Raw genomic sequence first — 18,424 nt, 5'->3', positions numbered from 1 at the left:
GGCCTAAAGCTACCTACCTAAGCCAAAGGAAGAACACCGAAGAGGCCCCGAACTGAACCGAACCGAACCGAACCGAACAGGACAGAATAGCGACGTGGGTGTGGATATGGATGTTGCGTGTTGACTCGAATACAGATACAGAGTACAGTACGTGGGGATGGGGACCGGCGACCGGGGACCGGGGTTGGGGACCGGGGTTGGGGAACGGAACGGACTTATAGTTGAGCTTAGTCTACTGTACACCTTCTGTACTGTACGGATAGTATCACCAGTATAGTATAATAACCTAAACACCTGTCTATAGATAGCTGACTCATATCATAGAACCTACCGTCCTGTATTGCCTCATGCAGGCCTGAATAGTACCCAGGTACAGACAGGCTTGTATAACATGACATGGTAATCCACCACTCTGGCTAGGCTGCCTGTCGATTCGTCTCATCACTGCAGCCAGCTCGTCTTGACTCTTCCATCCGTGTCGAGATCGTAGCCCACTGACCTGCGATTGGCTTGTTGTCTGCTGCTCACCCGGCGACCAATAGACTGGGCGATGCCAATATGTCCAATATGTGCCTCTTCGTCTTTCGTGGAGGCGACCATGCGTTCCTCGTCGTCGTAGTCATAGTGCTCATCAGAGTGCCTCCGGCTCTCGAGATCGGTCTGGTCGGTGGCCATGCTCCCCGATCCTCCATCTCGACTTCGCGTCCATCCAAAGTCCTTCTGGACGATGATCTGTCCGCTCTTCAGCGCGGTGACGGTGCTCCCCGCTCCCGGCCTGTCCTCCAGCGGGATCGATTCCGACTTCAGGCGAGCCCCTGACTTGGAGACTACCGAGTTGAACGGGCTTCGTCCCGCATGTAGGCCGCTCTGGTCTTTTCCTGACTGACGTCCTCCACTTTCTCGACCGGAGATGGCACTGGTGAACTTTTGTATTTGTTTGCCCAGGAGGCTCTTGAGAGGAGGCAGCGAACCGATGATGACCGAGATGGAGCTTTCCACGAGCCCCCACACCGCCAGCCCGACCGGATCTGCGCGCGCTTGCCCAATGATCTGCGTCAGGCGGATGATGGCCACCGCGATAATGGCCAAGCCTAGAGAGAATACAATCGCGAGTCCGATCTTCTGCGGTCGCGTCACTTGGAGTTCTTTCAGGAGGCGGAGAGGCAGCGACATGATCATGAGGTCGGACAGGATATCCACTGCGGTCGAGTACGAGATGCTGATTGTGCTGCCTTTCTGATCAATGGGTTTGGTACATTGGCCTAGCACCCATGTGTTGGTTAGGAACCTCCAGCAGAAAAAGCAGGACGGCCGATGTCTGCTCACCGAACTGGAAGTAGGTGCTGGGTGGATGACATGTCCAAGCACTGGCGATCCAGCATCCGAAGTAGGCCAGCACGGTAAAGACCACCACAGCCCACCAGATGCGCTTGTAGTGAGTCAAGCCATCGAACAATCTCCAATACAGCGAGAGGAAGCTGGCCTTGACACACCACAGCACAGTCCACATGAGCCCAATAATGGCAAACTGATATTTGAGGTATGTGGTTCCCTCGACAATCAGCTTCTCGTCCACAGGAACTCGGCCGATCGAGACATAAATCATATAGTACAGAGACTCCGTCTGGAGGGTTTGAAGGATTGCATTGACGGTGAGGACCACAAAGCTAGCCACCATCCAAAAGTCGTCGGTGAATAGACGCCTCGCCTCGCGGTACCTGGCAAAGAGTCGTAGAGAGAGGAATATACCGGCTGCTCCCACTCCGGCCCACGCCACCGCTTTGAGACCTGCTTCATCAAGCCCTTTGGCCGCTCCTGTTAGTCTGGCTGACACGCCGTCGGATGCCGTTGCCAGGGAGTCAGACATGTCGGACAGCTAAAGGATTAGCTTGATGTGAGGATCCGAGTAGTAGGTACGGGTGTCTAGGGACCAACGGTGAGCTCGTATAGAGAGCCTTCACAGGTGTTCATAGCATGGACAGTATCAAGGTGCCACTGAAAAGGTCCGGAAAGAGGATCGACGACCAAGAACGGCCATATAGATATCTTTCCCTCGGCAGTAGTTGTGAACCTGTGGGGGTAGAAGGTGTGACAGGAGTGCTCTCGCTCGAAATAAGGCCATAACGCCGCCGTTCACGCGGGAATCTCCAGCTAGTTATTGGAAAGTCGTGACAGGGGGTCTTGTTGCCTGACTCTGAACAGCATGCAGTGGTGTTCAAATGCGTCGGCTAGCAAGGCACAGGGACAAAACTAAGACCATTGATACAACCGACCAAGTGATGGCGAAAGCAACATCACAGTCTGCAGACCTAAGCGTGAGACTATGCCCAGGGAGTAAAGGTCCAAACCCAGGAGCGTGGGCAAACACTGGACAGGGGAGGCAGCGAAAATCCCCTGGTGCGTACAGGTAAGTAGCCACAACTGTTGCCACGAGTCTCCAGGAACAACTCCAAAGCAAATTCGAACACTTGCCGTGTAGTTGGTCTTCCAGGAGAGCATGCCGCCTTGCAATGATGCCGTACGGAGTATCCTTATACATACTCCGTCCGGTTGATGATCTGTGGCACTCCTCTCATCCTCTTCTCCTCTCAAAACCTAGAACAAAGGAGCTGGCAGTACTGAAGCTGTTCCGCGCCGCAGCTGCTCAAAATGGGGACTCTCCTGAGGTTGACAGCTAGTTACTGACTCCGCTGGTGCTAATAATGATGAGATGCCTACCGGTTCTAACGAGCCCGCATATGAACGAGCAATTCGACAGTACCATGTGGAGGTCCTCTGTTCCGAACCTCACCTGACAATGCTTCTCGAGGTAGTATTAGCGACTGTTAGTCGACCACGCCGAGGACGGGAAAAACGCAGGAGCAGGACCAGGAACAGGAGAACGAGATTGCCACTATTCAACCGACTAGCTGGACCGAGTAGTAGGTGGGTGCCGAGATATTCTGGAGAACAGCCTTCCCGAGTCCGGGCCGTCGCGCCAATTTCCTGTCCAATCTTGAAACGAGGAACCGAGTGCAGTACGCATGGAGGCGGTGCAGGGTATTCTTCATCATGTCGTTCCAAGACTCCAGGTCAAAGAGTCATGAAAGCACCATCTGGTCGAGGATGAACAATGGCTGCCATGATCAAGACGGCCTAGGGAAGTACGGATACAGTCTGTCTCTTGCTGGAGCCCCTAGAGACGATTGATTGATTGGTCCGGAGCCATAGGCTTGATCGCTGACAGGGCTCCCGCGCCGCTACTACAGCCGCCTTGAAGCCGTCGTTTTGAGATCGTGCCTTGATGCTGGTCGTTCTACATCAGAGTAGCATTGGGCCTGCGTCAATCTCTATCCCTCGTCGAGGAGCCGTATGTGTGACAGAAGCCATGCTCCTAGATCTTGTACAAGCTATCTAGTCCCACAGGGACTTTCTTGCTAGTATCCGTACCCTGTATTCCGTACATAGCTATCGCAGTTGATGAGAAAATCTGTTCAAGGTAGGCTAGGCTTCGTTCTTGGTCGATGACCTGAGATTGGGATGATAGTCTGTATCTATGTGTTGTCTGTTGGGATTCTATACTCTGCACAGGCGGCCGCTGGAGTCTTCTCCGAAGGCGTCACTGCCGACGCATGTCGAGCAGTAAAACACGGAGGAAGGGTCGTATTTCTGCTTGATCGACAATAGCTTATTGTAGTTGCTGCCGTAAAAGTCAATCTTCCAGTCAGGGTCTAAGCGGTCCGCTTCGTTCATGTAGGCACCAGTGTTGCGTGCTAATGCCTTCATAGCTGCAGTCTTGACATATGTGATATCATGTTGGATCGAGTCGACGACGGACTGTGGCGTTCCAATGGGGTAACCGCGGGCGACAATGTTGCTGAAGTACGACCTTCTCCATGCTGGGAGTACACCCGAGAATGGGTCTGACTTGTCTGCGAATACTTGTCCGCCTCCGACAACCTCGAAACTGTTAAATGCATATTGGTCGGGCGTTCCGGCAATAGTGCCAACCGTCTCTCGAAGGGCGGAAAAATTAGAAGTGACCGATGCTCGGTCAAACAGGCGTGATCCTAGAGTGGCTGAAGCGCCGACCTGGCTCTCAACCCCAGATTCGGTGTTGTAAAAAGTCCAGTAATCGGAATAGGATGCGTAGGTCTCCGAAATGAAAACGCTACTCAGGTTATACGGTGCTAGCCTTGCGCGTGTGGCGTTGAATGCTGCTTGGGCTTCAGCAACGGTTTTGTTGAACATGTAAATTCCGTGGACGTAACCCGCAGTGAAAGTAGCAAAAAGTGGCGTCGGACTGTTGATCGCCCATTCCCCGTAACCGGCATATCCTGCATCGTTCAGATCGGGGTAGGCCGAGTACAGGATACTGACGGTATCCAACAATCCTGAAGTATCCGAGCTCAGGGCGCCGATCGCCAAATGTTGCACGGCGACGCTGACCATCGGATGTGCTTTGATTGTCGTCGAGACAACAACTCCGTAGGTACCACCGCCGCCACCGCGAAGAGCGAAGAAGAGATCGCTATTCTGGCAGGCGTTGGCAGTGACCACAGAGCCGTTGGCAAGAACTACATCAATTTCAAGGACTTGGTCCGCCCCGAGACCGAATTGTCTTGATGCCGGTCCGTGGCCACCTCCTTGCATCCAGCCTCCGATCGTTCCCACAGAGGGTGTGCCACCACCCACCACCACGACATTGTTGGCTTTGGCCTGCGCGTATACATCGGCCCAGGTGTATGCGCCAGCGATCTTGAACGCACTGCCAGTCCAACCACTCTTGGTGCAGCCTGTGGAAGACTTGAATGCCTTTTGAAAGGTGATGCCGTTGCGCAAATGTCGTATCCAAACTTCGAGACCGCCATGACCTTCTGATCTACCAAGGAGATCGTGACCAGTATTCTTAACAACAAGACGGATGTTGAAGAGTTTGGCGAAGGCAATTGTCAAAGCGACCTGTAGCGAGCTTGTACTGTCTACCGCGTAGCTCGGGCTTACACCCAGAGTACATGAGCCTGTTGGTGTCTCTCCTGCACTGGCATTGACAGGAGGGCAGGTGATATTGGTGGGATATGATAGACCGACGACATTGTCGGCCTGGAATGTTGCATCCTCCCAGTTTGCATCGACATAGGCACATTGAGATGGGTTTTGGTCAGGACCGGGATAGCATGATACGGCCACCGGTTTTGTCTGAATTAATTTCCCGCCAACAGTGACATTGAATACTTTCCAAATCAAATCTGCAGGCCAACAACTGTCGCCCGGTACCTGAGACCGCTGTCAGCACTGCTTTGCTGAAAGGGTCCAAAGCAACATACGCATTTACATGAATTGCCCCCTCGAAAATTAGAAGCTGTAGAGATGAGAGAAGTCGCAGAAGCAACGACGTCAGTCGAAACAGACGCAGCGGAATCCGTGGTCGAACTGGCATTGGCCGCAGCGGTCACAGTTGTAGCAGCCACCAAAGTGAGAAGCGAAACCTTTGAAACAATGGAAAGCATCGTAAATGCGACGAGCACGAAAGAGAAAAGAGAAAGCAATGTCAAAGGAGTGAAAACAGGTTCTCGCGTGGAGCCAAACAACGATCGTGAGGGGAGAGAGAGATGAGCTCTTATGAAGACGGGTGTCGGTGGTGTTGCTCGATAGGTCTGTTCTCCGCCACAACCCATGCAAGAGAAGCATACATCCGTACTCCGTACTCCGTACTCCGTAGTAAGCATGATAACTCCATGTTTGTTCCCGGCAGGAAATTGGTCGAGGCCATCTGGATGTCGTACACTAAGGACCTCGGGTACGAGGGTTGTTTCTGAGTCGGGCCTGGAGGATGGAGGATGGAGGATGCAGGATAGAGGGTCTCGAGTCTCGACAGCAATGTGCCTAAGGCACACTAGAGGTCGATAGTTGAGGGTCTGGTTCTCATCTACATTGCAACTAGGCCGAGGAGGCGTCTGCAACATAACATCTTGCCCAAGGTTAGTGGGGGAATAGTCGTCAAAAAGATAGGATCGCTTCAGACACCAACACGAGCGGGTGGTTTGGGTATCGGTTCGCAGATCGTAAAGTGGAGGGTGGTTAATCAAAGAGATTCCCCTGTCTGCAAGCCACTGGTGACTGCTACCTAGTAGGTTGACTACCACCCTCTAGCCAGGTACGGAGTACACTGGTAGAGTGGTGGTACTGGAGGCTAGGGATCAGTAAGGTACCCAGGCACCTAGTAGGTAGGGAGTACGGATATAGAGGATAGAGTGGTACGTTAACTTAGACCGCAGCCTGCGCAAATATCCGAGCCGACCACCAACCAGCCAAGAGTACCTAGGTATGTATGTTAGGTAACTACTAGGTACATACATAATTGCAGTACTAGTAATCTAGAGTCTGTAGCCCCTTAGCCTCCTGAGCCCCTAAGCCTGGGCCTCTTCAGCCCTGAGTCCTTAGGCTCCGTCTGTCAGTTGATCGTCTTCCGCCCGCCTCTTCCCGCCTTTACACTAACAAGATGACCACCCTCTGATCCCTGTCCTCGAAACCATTGGGTCCCTGTCGTTCTGCAAACACGTTGCCTCGAACTCGGATCGAGAAATCGAAGCCGCAAACAGGCAAATTACCAGCACATGTTCAAGAGGCGGATCACACCGCATTGTGCAGCGCAGGGAAATGTGCCCTCTACACGGAGGGACGAGAATGGTGGAGGAAAAGACATACCCTTGACTCATTTGTGTCCGGTCTTTACGACCAATCTACTAGTACTCCCGTACTGGGTAGTAAGTACCAAGTAGTACGACTGGTGAGACGGCGGTACTGTACTCTGGATGGTACGGAGTAGGTACATACTGCTACTCTGTAAGCAATGCTACTATCACAATCCAGGCAGCTCCAGTCCGCTAGCTGTTGCAATCGGCTTGTCTAGCCGATCGACCCTCTCGACAGCATCTACGTATGTCCTCGGCAACAAGCCACGAGCTCACGCGGCCAATCCAATGTCCGAGCATAGGGACGAAACTGTGTCCACCAGCGTGGAGCATTCGCCTTGCCTCCCATGGCAAGCATCTGAGCCCAGATCCTGAACGCCTTTTGGAAGCATTCGAGTCTTCTAAATCGCACAAGAGAACGACTCCTTCGCTGGGGACAGGTCTCCTCCACCCTCGCCCCGCGTGGTGTGACTGCCGGGCAGCATGTACTCCGTACTGTGCAGTGTATGCGAGCCTTGCTTAAGCAGTACCGCACTAATGGGGCTCAGGGGCTTCCTTGGCCCATGCCGATCGCCGCGGTGAATGCACGAAACGCTATGGAAAGGATCGAGGTTCGGCGAGACACTGAGCAAACTGAAGAGATGAAGTCCTGGAATCCAGATGATTACAAAGTCGGTTCGCGTGTTATTTCGCCCACCGCCGCCGTGCCCAATGCACATCTGGTAACCGGGAATTTCCCTGAATGTTATGGATGCTTTTCAAAGAGTACCGGGCGCTGGAAAGCAGGACTCTTGCCTAGAGTCAATCATGGTGCCGGCACGCCATTTATGGTCGCCGAGATCATCTCCTGGCCCCTCTGCCCATAGCCGCTGCTTGATGCATGTTCTGGAAGATGAGCTTGAACCCGTTGCACAAGTCGCGCATTGTGGGATACGGTTGCTTCATCAATTCAAATCCTTGTGGGATCACTCTGACACTCCAGTCCATCAGTTTCGCATTCTGTCCGGCCTTGAACACCAGGTGAAATTGCCCTGGTCGATCTCGATTGATGCAGAACTGATACATGGACCGTTTGGGGTTCGCGTTGGTGTATGTGGTCAGCCATTCCTCTGATCGGACGGGTTAGCATCTGCCACGGTTTTTGGAAGAGGTTCAACGTACCTAGTGCCGCCTTGGACTTGTCCTGGAACTTCTCGTTGCCACACATCTCGTCCACTTTCCGCGCCATGGCTTTGACGTGCAGCACGATCAACTCGTCCAGGTCAGAGTAGTTGTATCGCCCACCGATTCGCAAAGTCCTGCCCAAAGCAAACTCGTTCTCCTTGTCGAGTTCAAGTACGTCAATATGCTGGAAAATACCATCCGCAACTTTCCATGTCACTGCCAGATGGTCGGTCCCCTTGGACGACGGTCGGATCACAACATCGCCACGGTTTTGGTTGGCCAGATACTCTTCTGCTTGCTTGGCATTGAACGGCCGGAAGAGGGGGTGTTTGACTACGCGAGTGGCGCGGCTCCCCAAATCTGTCTTTTCTTCCAAAAGCTTTTTGTCTTGTGCCTCTTCGCGGTCATCCCATTCGTCGTAATTGCGGTCGTTGTGGTTGAATCGTTTGAAGGGCTTCTTCAGCTGGTCATCTCTCAGGCTCACGGTGACCGTGAAGTCTTTTCGATTGATGGAGGTAATATGAGCTTGCACAGTCTGGTGCAGGGTGTATAATTGCTTCGGCGACATTCCAGTTTCCGACCATTGGCCATCCTCGACGACTGCATCCAAGCCACAATCCAATTTTCCCTCGATGTGGGTATCTGTGATCCGCTTCAGAGAGACTGGGACGTTCATACCTCGTTGCAGAGATTCCCTTGTCTCACCTGTGAACATTGTGAAGATCTCCGATTCTCCCAGATTGCTGCGGAACGGATTTCTGAGTTCCTCGTAAGGCTCGTTGAGTTCAGCACGGATGTTTTCCAATGTGGTACGCTTCTTCGCGTTGAGATTTTTCTCCAGTTGTTCAGCATACTCTTCGAGGACAAGATCATTGACTCGTTCTTGTGCCTCTTCTCGGATAAGGCGGCGTACGATAGCAGCAGACCCTCCCTCTTGTCGCTCAGCTTCGATATCTTCCTCGTCCAGTTCGAGGGCATCGGCGGCCATTTTGCGAGCAATGTCGTAGTCTTCAGGGTGGACGCGCGTTCCGTCTAGGTACTCTGATGTAGGTTCCGATTGCTCAAAGGGGATGTATAATGTGGCTGCCGCGTTGCTCCACACTTTGAATCCCATTGCCTGGTGTTTTTCATTAAGACCGAGCAGGTCTTCACGAGTGGTAATGAATCCTCCATTCAAATTCATCACCTTCAGGAGATGGGAGGCTTTCCTAGGACCCAGACCAGCCACATACGGCAACAGATTTGCAATGGCACTGTCGCTTGTGGCTTCGTTGATGTCCACCCCGACCATGTTAACAGTGTCGACCAGAGCCATTTCAAGCTTCTTCAGGAGCTTCTCTTGAGGCAGGAGGTTCTGAGCTGGATGGAAACTGATCGATACGATGTCTCGTCCCAATGCGGCGTATTCTTTCAGAGGGTCTTGCATATACCTCGCCAGAGCAACACAGTAGAGAGCCAGTTGTGGGAATCCAGGATGATCGTGCTTCGCTCGGTCACTCGTTTGATACATTCGAGCGACCTCATCATTGACAATGATCACCTCCAAAAGTTCGCTCCGGTCTCTGTCATCCTCATCGGAGAACACCGGACCTCGAAGGTCATGATTTTGGACCAACGTTGCAAGGTTTGACTGCAGCTTGCGGGCTTCAGGGCTCCAGCCTGACACTCCAATGACTTCGGGTTCTCTTCGTCGGATGACCTCAAGCAGCGCTTCGACATCTTTACCGTCCGGGATGTTACGCTCACGATCACCAGGGCCAAGTTCCTTAAACCGACCGTGTTCGAGGACTCTGCCGTCGTCGTTGACATATGCCCAGTAGATCAAATCGCGACCAACGGCTCCGCCACCATTGGACAATGTGAGAACGCGAGGTGTTGTACCCTTCTTCATACCTCTGGGCTGATAAGGGCTTTGATCAAGTCTTTGGTTAAATTCCTCACGGCATTCGATTCCAATGGCGTTCTCGCACTGTTCCTTGAGGTTTTCTTTGACCAATCGACCCATAAGCTTCATCACTTTCTCTACGGCGGCCGAGACAACTTCGCGCCGCTCCGCATTCCAAGCATCCGCAATGGTGGAGTAGTTGTCGGTTTCGATAAACTTGTAGAACTGTTTCTTGACATTCTCGAGGGTTTGCAATTTGACCTTGACTTCAATCAACCCTTCTTCTTCGGCCTTCAGCATCTTCAAAAACAGATCAGGTCGTTGGGAGAATGAGCGAAAGTCCTGGTTCCGCAGATACTTGAACTCATAGTATGGATGCTGCTCATCGATCTTTCTCAAACCCTTTTCGGTGCGGTGACAATCTATGACACCTTCGATGTATACGTTCCTTCTGATAAGCCCTCGAAATCTTGGATTGTTCGTCAGCTCCTCGATGAACATTGATTTTGCAGCTTTGAGAACCTTGGAACCCGTCGGGAACTCTTCATCGATCATGGTGTCTGCTAGATTCTCCGGGCTGTCACTGGGATCTTCTGCATATGTACGGATACCTTGACGAGCGGCGTTTTGGGCGAAGCCGTCGGCAGTGATGCCAAAGGCACGGACAAGCCCAAAGGCTTTTGAAGATCGAATCTCCTCGTACACAGTCTTCGTGGTGGCCTTTTTTTGGGACATGTTGATTCCGTTCGTCTCGCCGTTGGATGTCAGCGCCAAATCCTTGAGCTGTGATGCGTACTGGAAATATAGATAGTCCTGGAGATCCTGAAGTTCTTCCATAGTCGCTGCAAGAGGTAGCATTTCTTGAAACGTGCTGTCCTCGGGGATATTAGTGGATTTTAGATCCTCATAAGTCTTTTGCAGTGCCTGTCGCTTCTCAATCACAGCGCGGTATTTCAGGTCATGCTCAAAAATCTGCCATAGATCGCGCTGGACGAGTAATCGCGTTGCGTCTGCGACTGTCCGTTCGTTGCCATCTTCATCCCTTCCAACGACTTTCTGGACAACGTGGAGAAGATAGTCCTTGCGATTCTGGAATATGAAGGGAACCTCGTAGTCGTCTCGGACCATGAACTCCAGAACTTGTGCGATGGCTCGCCTGAAAGGTTCGTGAAGGTCGGAGGTGAACTGCTTACCCGGAAGCATGAGATTAGATATCCAGCCGGCTTCCTCTTTGAACTCGTCCTCTGTGAGTTCAACATGCCGATACGGCTTTCTGGCAAGTTGGTGTCGTTCTGGCTCATCGGCATACCGAATGACATTGTCCTCCTCAGTCAACATCTTCTCGGCTAGCTGCGATGGCTCAAACACATCCTTGAGGTCAAGATGTTTGTCCTTTTCGGCCTCAACTTCATCTGCCTCTTCCTCTTTTTCCAGAGCAAAGTCGTAATCAGTCCCATCACCGAAGGCAGCACGGAAGTCTTCTAGAGCCTGTTCATCGAGGCCAGCTGCATCTGCGATACCCAAGTCTGGGATACCTCTTCGATTTGGCCGCGCCACCTCTTCGTCCTCGCGCTGTCGCTGCTGCTCCTCGTCGGAGAACACATCTTCTTCGATAAAATCATCAAACTCATCCTGCAACCCCCGGCGATCGGGACGACTTCGACGAGTGTAATCGGGTGCGTCATCCTCCTCGTCGGACTGACCGAATATGGCGTTAACGCCGGAGATCTGTTGAACATCTCGATCTTCGCGTGGACCACGTTTGAGTCGTTTGAATTTGGGTTCGGGTGCCCCCTCATTGGGTTTCAATCCGATCAGCTCGAGATCTTCTTCATCAAGCCCTTCATCTTCACGTTCCTCGCGGCGCCGTTTCTTTCGCTCGCGTCGTCTCTCTCGGCGGGCTTCTTCGTCTTCTTCGTCTTCATCGACGATGAAGTCTTTAGCGACCTAAAAGAGCTGTTAACATTACCACATCCAAGGCGCGGTCGGGTGTGGAGCTCACCTCCGCAGCGGCCTCTTCGTCGTCATCGTCCTCCTCCTCGTCCGAGGAGTCATCGAAGCCACCGTTGGTTCCGTTTGTCTTCTCCTTCACCTCACCCGTATCTTCGTCAAAGGACTCGTCATCATCCTCGTTGTCAAGGATTGCACGATCATCGATGAGATCCATGGTGCAGCCGGGGCGGCTTGAGCGGCGCGCAATAGATGAGCCAAACACAAGGCGAAGAGCGGAGATTAGACGGTGTCCTGATAATCTGACCTCTGCACTCCTCTGTCTGGCAACAAGTCGCAGTGAAGCATTGTTGCTGGTAGGAACGTTCAAGGGCAAAAAGGCTGCGGTGCTCTCGCCAGAGTTTCCTTTGCAGCAAATGGGTGCAAACAAAGCAAACGCCATCCTCCGCTGCTAGCTTGCTACGGAGGAGCATTTGCACCGTCTCATTTGCAGTGAAAGGAGTCTAGAGCTCACACCATTGGTGGGCGAGCGTTCCAGGTCAAGTCGCAGGCCGCGCAACTGAGACTAGACTCTTCTCACTTCGACGGCCTGCGTTCGAACTGCGTATCGTAACTGACTGAGGCCCCCCGAATAGGCGCCTTCGCTTGAACCTAGACCATGTTATTGGTGATCTCTCCAGACTATCATCTACCTATGCAATGAAATTTTGTTGAAATCTCCCTTGTTCTGCATTTGCACTCCCGAAATAAACGCCTTCATTGTCAACAGCCGTCCGAACCTACCCTCCCCCTGTCCGCAGAAGCCGAGTTCCACGATTCCATCTTTTCCTTATAACTCAACCCTCTGTCACCTGCGGCTCGAAGCCTTGGTCTAACGTGCTCTTGTGACACTCAGACGACTTGCACTCTTCAGTGTTAGCAGACGCAGGCATAGTTGTCTTCGAGGTCGGGCATCCTTCGTTGACTGGAGCAAGATAACCGCCACCCATTCCTTCACCAGCAGACCGTCCTTCATCTAAGCGCCCATGGCTCAGGCTGTCATCCCGTTTGAGGTCTAAGGTAGCCTCCCAAATTACTTCTCTGCACATACCCGCGCTCACCGATTCAATTGAACGTATTGTGCACCTCCGTTCTTCCTCGAACCTCAACCTAACGGTACCATCACAAGAAACCGTCGATTATATCGTACCCAGGCTTGCCCAGACACTCCTGACAACATGTCTGACCCGTTCAAGACCAGGACATTGAAAAGGAAGAACGTGAAGGGGCTGGCTTTGAATGCTCCACCTCCACGGGCCGCGAATCCCTCAGAAGGTGATTCGCAAATTCCAGGTGCCCTGGGCAATTCCGATAGCGACCGGACAGACACGTTGGAAATCGGCTTGGAATTCAAACTGGATCTGCGAAGCGAAGACCTGATAGTCCTCAAAGAGTTGGGTGCTGGCAATGGAGGTACTGTCAGTAAAGTCATGCATGCTTCTACCAAAGTGATCATGGCCAGAAAGGTGGGCCTGAACAATACCCCTTCAAAATGTCTCAAATGCTGACAGGAGGACAGATAATTCGAGTCGATGCGAAAGAAAATGTCCGCAAGCAAATTGTGAGGGAACTGCAGGTTGGGCACGACTGTAGTTCGCCGTATGTGATCACATTCTACGGTGCTTTTCAGAATGAAGCTCGTGATATTGTGCTTTGTATGGAATACATGGACTGCGGGTGAGTTCTCAAATCATCAGAGGGTTCTTTGGAGGACTAATGACAGCTAGTTCCTTGGATCGTATATCGAAAGACTTTGGACCCATACGTGTCGACGTACTTGGGAAAATAACCGAATCGATTCTAGGTGGCTTGGTCTACCTCTACGAAGCACATCGCATAATGCACCGGGATATCAAGCCTTCAAACGTCCTAGTGAATTCTCGGGGCATGATCAAGCTATGTGATTTTGGAGTTGCTACAGAAACCGTCAACTCGGTCGCGAACACGTTCGTTGGCACCTCGACATACATGGCACCGGAGCGAATCCAGGGAGGAGCGTACTCCATCAAATCAGATGTGTGGAGTGTTGGTCTCACCGTGATGGAATTGGCCATTGGGAGGTTCCCCTTCGACTCTAGCGACTCTGCTGCAGGCGACAGAGCCAGTGCTGGACCGATGGGTATTCTTGACCTTCTACAAACCATTGTCCATGAGCCTGCACCGAAATTACCCAAGAGCGAAGCTTTCCCGGCCATTTTGGAAGACTTTGTGGCCAAGTGTTTATTAAAGAACCCGGACGAAAGACCTACACCCCGGGAGCTGTACGATAGGGACAACTTTCTACAAGCTGCCAAGAGAACTCCGGTCGATTTGCAAGAGTGGGCTGTCTCGATGATGGAGAGACACAACCGCAAATCCTATCTAGCACCTCCGGCCCCAAAATCTCTCAAAAGCGACGGAACAAGCTCTGATGCCTCGTACACAAATTCCGTCGCATCTACAGCATCCCTCATAAGTGATCCTCGGAGCACACCTGTTACTACCAGACAACAACACTTTCCTGTGTCCGGTCATATACCTGTTGCCGCCCCTCAATTTGCGGTTCAACACACACCGACGGGTTTCGTGGAAAAATCACCCCCACCTCCGCTGTCATTACAACACCTGTCCCTGGAGACGCGAGATGCACCGACTGGAGTTGGACCACGTGCAAATCGCCTTGGGTACAACGACCGTGATAACATTCCTGAGCCTGCTTCCGCTATTGAACCCTCCCAGCGGCCAATGTTTCCTCCACGAACAAGTAGCAGCGGTTCTGTGATCAATGGACGAAACCCGTTAGGAAGTCCGCCACTTTCCTTGCGACAACCACCACCATCAGGTCCACTACCGGCTCCACCAATGAAGGATCTGCCGGCACCACCGACATCGTACAGTGCGGGAATAGCTAGTCCTCGGCGACTACGGTGATAACTGGGAAACATTGTCGAAATTGGTTTGGGACTGTGAGCGTAAAGCATATGTGGTTGAAGAGAGCACCCTAGCATGGCCCAGCATATATTCAGGCGTAGCACCCCTACAAGCATCTTCAAATTCATTGTATAACCTCGTGATATGGGAAACATTTAGACGGAAAATGATTCGAAAGGCCGCAGTTGCGACATACTAGGTAGTATCTTTTACTGCTGAGCTCTGAGCAAGGCTGCGACTCCTGTCGGCCCGCGCTGCCTCCGCCTATCCCTTATCAGTTCTAGTAGCACGGGTTACTGAGCCGCCAAGGTTTCGTCACAGCCTGGCCTCAACTACTGGCAGTTGGCGGTTACGTCCGAGATGCGCACCGCAGTCTCACCAGCGAGGGTCAGGCCCCGACTGATTGCAACTCTTTCACGTTAGAAATGGAAGCGGCCTCTGCTAGAATGGCGTCGAGGAACCAGTTCGAAGGGTTCGCACCGCCACGGTCGACGCTTCAACGGTACATCTACAATGCCTGCGACCCGGTAGCCAACCTCGAGCCCAATCTGGCCTTGAACCTCGAGATCGTCGACCTGATAAACTCCAAGAAAGGCAATGCGCCCCGGGAGGCTGCGATGGCCATTGTCCAACTTATCAATCACAGAAACCCAAATGTCGCCATGCTGGCTCTATCATTACTAGACATTTGCGTCAAGAACTGTGGCTATCCTTTCCATTTGCAGATCAGCACGAAGGAATTCCTCAACGAACTCGTCCGCCGGTTCCCTGAACGGCCTCCTATACGCCCAAGTCGTGTACAGGGCAGAATCTTGGAGGCTATTGAAGAATGGCGACAGACAATATGTCAGACCTCGAGGTACAAGGAAGATCTAGGCTTTATCCGAGATATGCATCGACTTTTGTTGTACAAAGGCTACATGTTTCCAGAGATACGCAGAGAAGACGCGGCAGTGTTAAATCCGAGCGATGTAAGGCACACGTTTACAAGACAGCACTCATACTGACGCCTTGTAGAATCTCCAGTCTCCCGAGGAAATGGAGGAGGAGGATCGAGTGGCACAGTCTGCTAAGCTTCAAGAGTTGATTCGGCGGGGCCGACCCCAAGATCTTCAGGAAGCAAATAGACTGATGAAGGTGATGGCTGGCTACGACACAAGGCATAAAACAGATTATCGTGCAAAAGCAGCCGAAGAGGTCGCCAAAATCCAACATAAGGCCAAGATTTTGGAAGAGATGCTCCAGAACCATAGGGAAGGCGAAAAGTTTGCAGAAGGAGACGTTTTTGAGGTATTGGGTCCCCAACGCCCATTGACGCCTGTTGCTAACGCAGCGTAGGAACTGGCATCAGCGCTTCAAAGTGCACATCCGAAAATCCAAAAGATGTGCGAAGAAGAGTCTGACGACGCGGAAGCAGTAGCCAAGCTTCTCGAGATCAACGACAGTATTCATCGAACAATAGAGAGGTACAAACTAATGAAAGCAGGCAACGTCGAGGCCGCCAACCAGATCGCGAAGGGTACGTTGGGTACCACGACAGGAGTTGGCAAAAACGCCGCAAACGAGTTGTCCTTGATCGATTTCGACCCAGAACCGCCCTCTGCGCTGGCCGCCACAGATGGCAATGGCTCTCTCCTTGATGCTGGCCCTGGTGCTTCGACATCAGCTGCGCCGAAGACCGTAGAAGATGACTTACTTGGTCTTTCCCTGGGAGACTCCGATCCTGCGCCACTGGGTTCGATCTTCCTGGGCCCGGGGGGAACAACCGGCGCACCTCCGAGCTCGAGCTTTTCAAACACCCTCAATTTCCAACCAACTCAACCTCCAGCGCCTCATTGGCAGACTGCGACTTCGCCAAAACCAAACTATGATGCATTTGCATCCCTTACCAGCACATTGCCGGCCTCCAAGCCTGCAACTCCCATACCAGCCGCGCAGCAGATTCGACAGCCCAGTCAAGCACATAACGACCCTTTTGCAGCTCTGGTAGGCTCTAGTTCTCGGCCATCGACGCCACACCAGGCGCACACGCAGCCGGCACCACAGGCATCCACAGCACCGAAACAAGCTTCCTCTCAGCTGACTGAAGACGATTGGACGTTCGAATCATCATTGCCAGGGACTAAGGTTGTGAAAGTACTGTCGTCGTCCATTGAGATCGAGTTTGAACCACGACGGCCATCAGGACAGTCAGCCATCCAAATAACCGCTCGCTTCTCAAATACCACTGATCAACCAATCAGTGGTGTACAGTTTTATGTTGCTGTGGAGAAGAGCTACTCACTGGAGCTTAGGCCCCAGAGTGGGCGCGAGATGCGACCTAAATCACGGCACACCATTCAGCAAGAAATCATTCTCAATGGGGTGCCAGTTGGAAGAGGCAATGCGGTCAAGATGCGATTCAAAGTGTCTTACGAACTCAATGGGCAGCCGCGGGAAGAGCAGGGCAATGTACCTTCGTTGGGAATTAATTAGCGTGATAGAGGCTTGCGTCCTCAACCATTATGAAATTGTTGCAGCCAGCAAAAACGGGAACATGACGCGCGAGCCACAGTTTCAAGACCAACTCGAATGAAACGCCTCCTGAAGATACCATGCCACAGTTGACACCACTCCGTTCTCTGGTTCCGATGCAGAACTCGAACTCCGACCCCTCTCTTTGTACAAATCTGGTGCTGTGTTCCCTTTGACTTCCCTTTTGACTTCCCTCGTGGAAGGTCTTCTATCCCCGGTTTTCCACTGTAGCCCTTGTGCCGATAATTTTGCCCTGAAATAGCAGCGAAGTATTCATCGCTCGCAAACAATGGGAGCTTTCATTGGCGTTGCAAGAGTACGGGCCACCATCAGCCGACCGGGGGAATTCGACCAGTGTCAAGGAGAGTGATAGGCAGCGATCGACCGATCAGCACGCGGTCAATAGATCCGAGGACAGATCTGATCTTGCAGATGCCAGGGACCCCGGGGCGGAAGAACATTCCAGGAGGACTAGCAGAGCGATACTAGAGCGAGGGTAGGAGATACTAAGCAAGGTATAGGCAGGGTGTCAGGGTCCCAAGGACCACTAGACACGAGAAGATCATTCTTGAAGCTGGGAGGCGTCCATTGACAGGTAGGAAATGCAGTGGGTAATTAGATGGACAGCTTTGAGATTGCGGATCCTGGAGGTTGTACGAAACTCAGCGATGGGAAACCCGGCAGATCGATTTCCTGACTCTACTCTTTGACTTTACTCCAGTAGATTTGGAATACCTACAGTACTCCGGAGATACTCCATACTCCATACTTCCGCCGGAATTGTCTCAGCCAAAGAGTTGGTCCTTGAGACCACCGCATGCTAGCAATAGTTTCGCGGTTTCCCGGAGCCACCTTCATGCAAGTTACCATTACACAGTGCAGCAAACAATACCCCTCCCCGATCGACGATCATCGCCAGACTGCTCGGTCCAGCACCAGCTACCCTACCTTTAACTTCGTCCACTATGTTCCTCCACGGTCCTCCACGATCGCCTCTAGAGTTGGCTCGTGGGTGGGTGCTAGACCCAAGCCCACAATATTCCGCTGCGGACCGGAGGGAGGCGTAGCAATGATCAGGGGAGGGGGGTGACCACATAATTTGACAAAATACGATGCTGGTAATGGGGTTTTCTGCACAGGCCAAATGACGGCAGCTCCGCAGTGAACATTCTACGTATTACCCTCAACGCCAGGATCGAGCTCGCCAGAGCTCCCGAGTAAGGTTTCTCTGCTCAACCCAATACCTACCCCTTCCGCGAACCTCTACAGAGGATCCGTATCCTGCAGC

The 18,424-nt window shown here is 52.4% G+C and overlaps 5 protein-coding genes across 5 annotated transcripts; 2 read left to right on the top strand and 3 right to left on the bottom strand.

Moving 5' to 3' along the window:
- Positions 1-441: 441 nt before the first annotated feature.
- A1O3_05633 (uncharacterized protein) lies at positions 442-1,867 on the bottom strand (the record flags this gene model as incomplete). The annotated part of the gene is made up of 2 exons (XM_007735753.1): positions 442-1,262; positions 1,327-1,867. The coding sequence occupies 2 exons, from the start codon at positions 1,865-1,867 to the stop codon at positions 442-444; spliced, it is 1,362 nt and encodes a 453-aa protein (XP_007733943.1).
- A 1,688-nt stretch (positions 1,868-3,555) lies between these two features.
- A1O3_05632 (uncharacterized protein) lies at positions 3,556-5,489 on the bottom strand (the record flags this gene model as incomplete). The annotated part of the gene is made up of 2 exons (XM_007735752.1): positions 3,556-5,256; positions 5,307-5,489. The coding sequence occupies 2 exons, from the start codon at positions 5,487-5,489 to the stop codon at positions 3,556-3,558; spliced, it is 1,884 nt and encodes a 627-aa protein (XP_007733942.1).
- Positions 5,490-7,514: 2,025 nt separating this feature from the next.
- A1O3_05631 (transcription elongation factor SPT6) lies at positions 7,515-11,890 on the bottom strand (the record flags this gene model as incomplete). Its single annotated transcript, XM_007735751.1, has 3 exons — positions 7,515-7,783; positions 7,836-11,670; positions 11,726-11,890. 3 exons carry the CDS (start codon positions 11,888-11,890, stop codon positions 7,515-7,517), a joined length of 4,269 nt encoding a protein of 1,422 aa, XP_007733941.1.
- Positions 11,891-12,890: 1,000 nt separating this feature from the next.
- On the top strand, positions 12,891-14,622 carry A1O3_05630 (STE/STE7/MEK1 protein kinase; the record flags this gene model as incomplete). Its single annotated transcript, XM_007735750.1, has 3 exons — positions 12,891-13,178; positions 13,232-13,389; positions 13,440-14,622. 3 exons carry the CDS (start codon positions 12,891-12,893, stop codon positions 14,620-14,622), a joined length of 1,629 nt encoding a protein of 542 aa, XP_007733940.1.
- A 446-nt stretch (positions 14,623-15,068) lies between these two features.
- Positions 15,069-17,097, top strand: A1O3_05629 (uncharacterized protein; the record flags this gene model as incomplete). Its single annotated transcript, XM_007735749.1, has 3 exons — positions 15,069-15,593; positions 15,640-15,912; positions 15,961-17,097. The coding sequence occupies 3 exons, from the start codon at positions 15,069-15,071 to the stop codon at positions 17,095-17,097; spliced, it is 1,935 nt and encodes a 644-aa protein (XP_007733939.1).
- Positions 17,098-18,424: the final 1,327 nt, after the last annotated feature.

Source organism: Capronia epimyces, assembly GCF_000585565.1.
Source record: "Capronia epimyces CBS 606.96 chromosome Unknown aczIQ-supercont1.4, whole genome shotgun sequence".
Taxonomy (NCBI): Eukaryota; Fungi; Ascomycota; class Eurotiomycetes; order Chaetothyriales; family Herpotrichiellaceae; genus Capronia; species Capronia epimyces.
The sequence above is the reverse complement of the archived record's forward strand: the minus strand, read 5'-3'. Positions and strand labels throughout refer to the sequence as shown.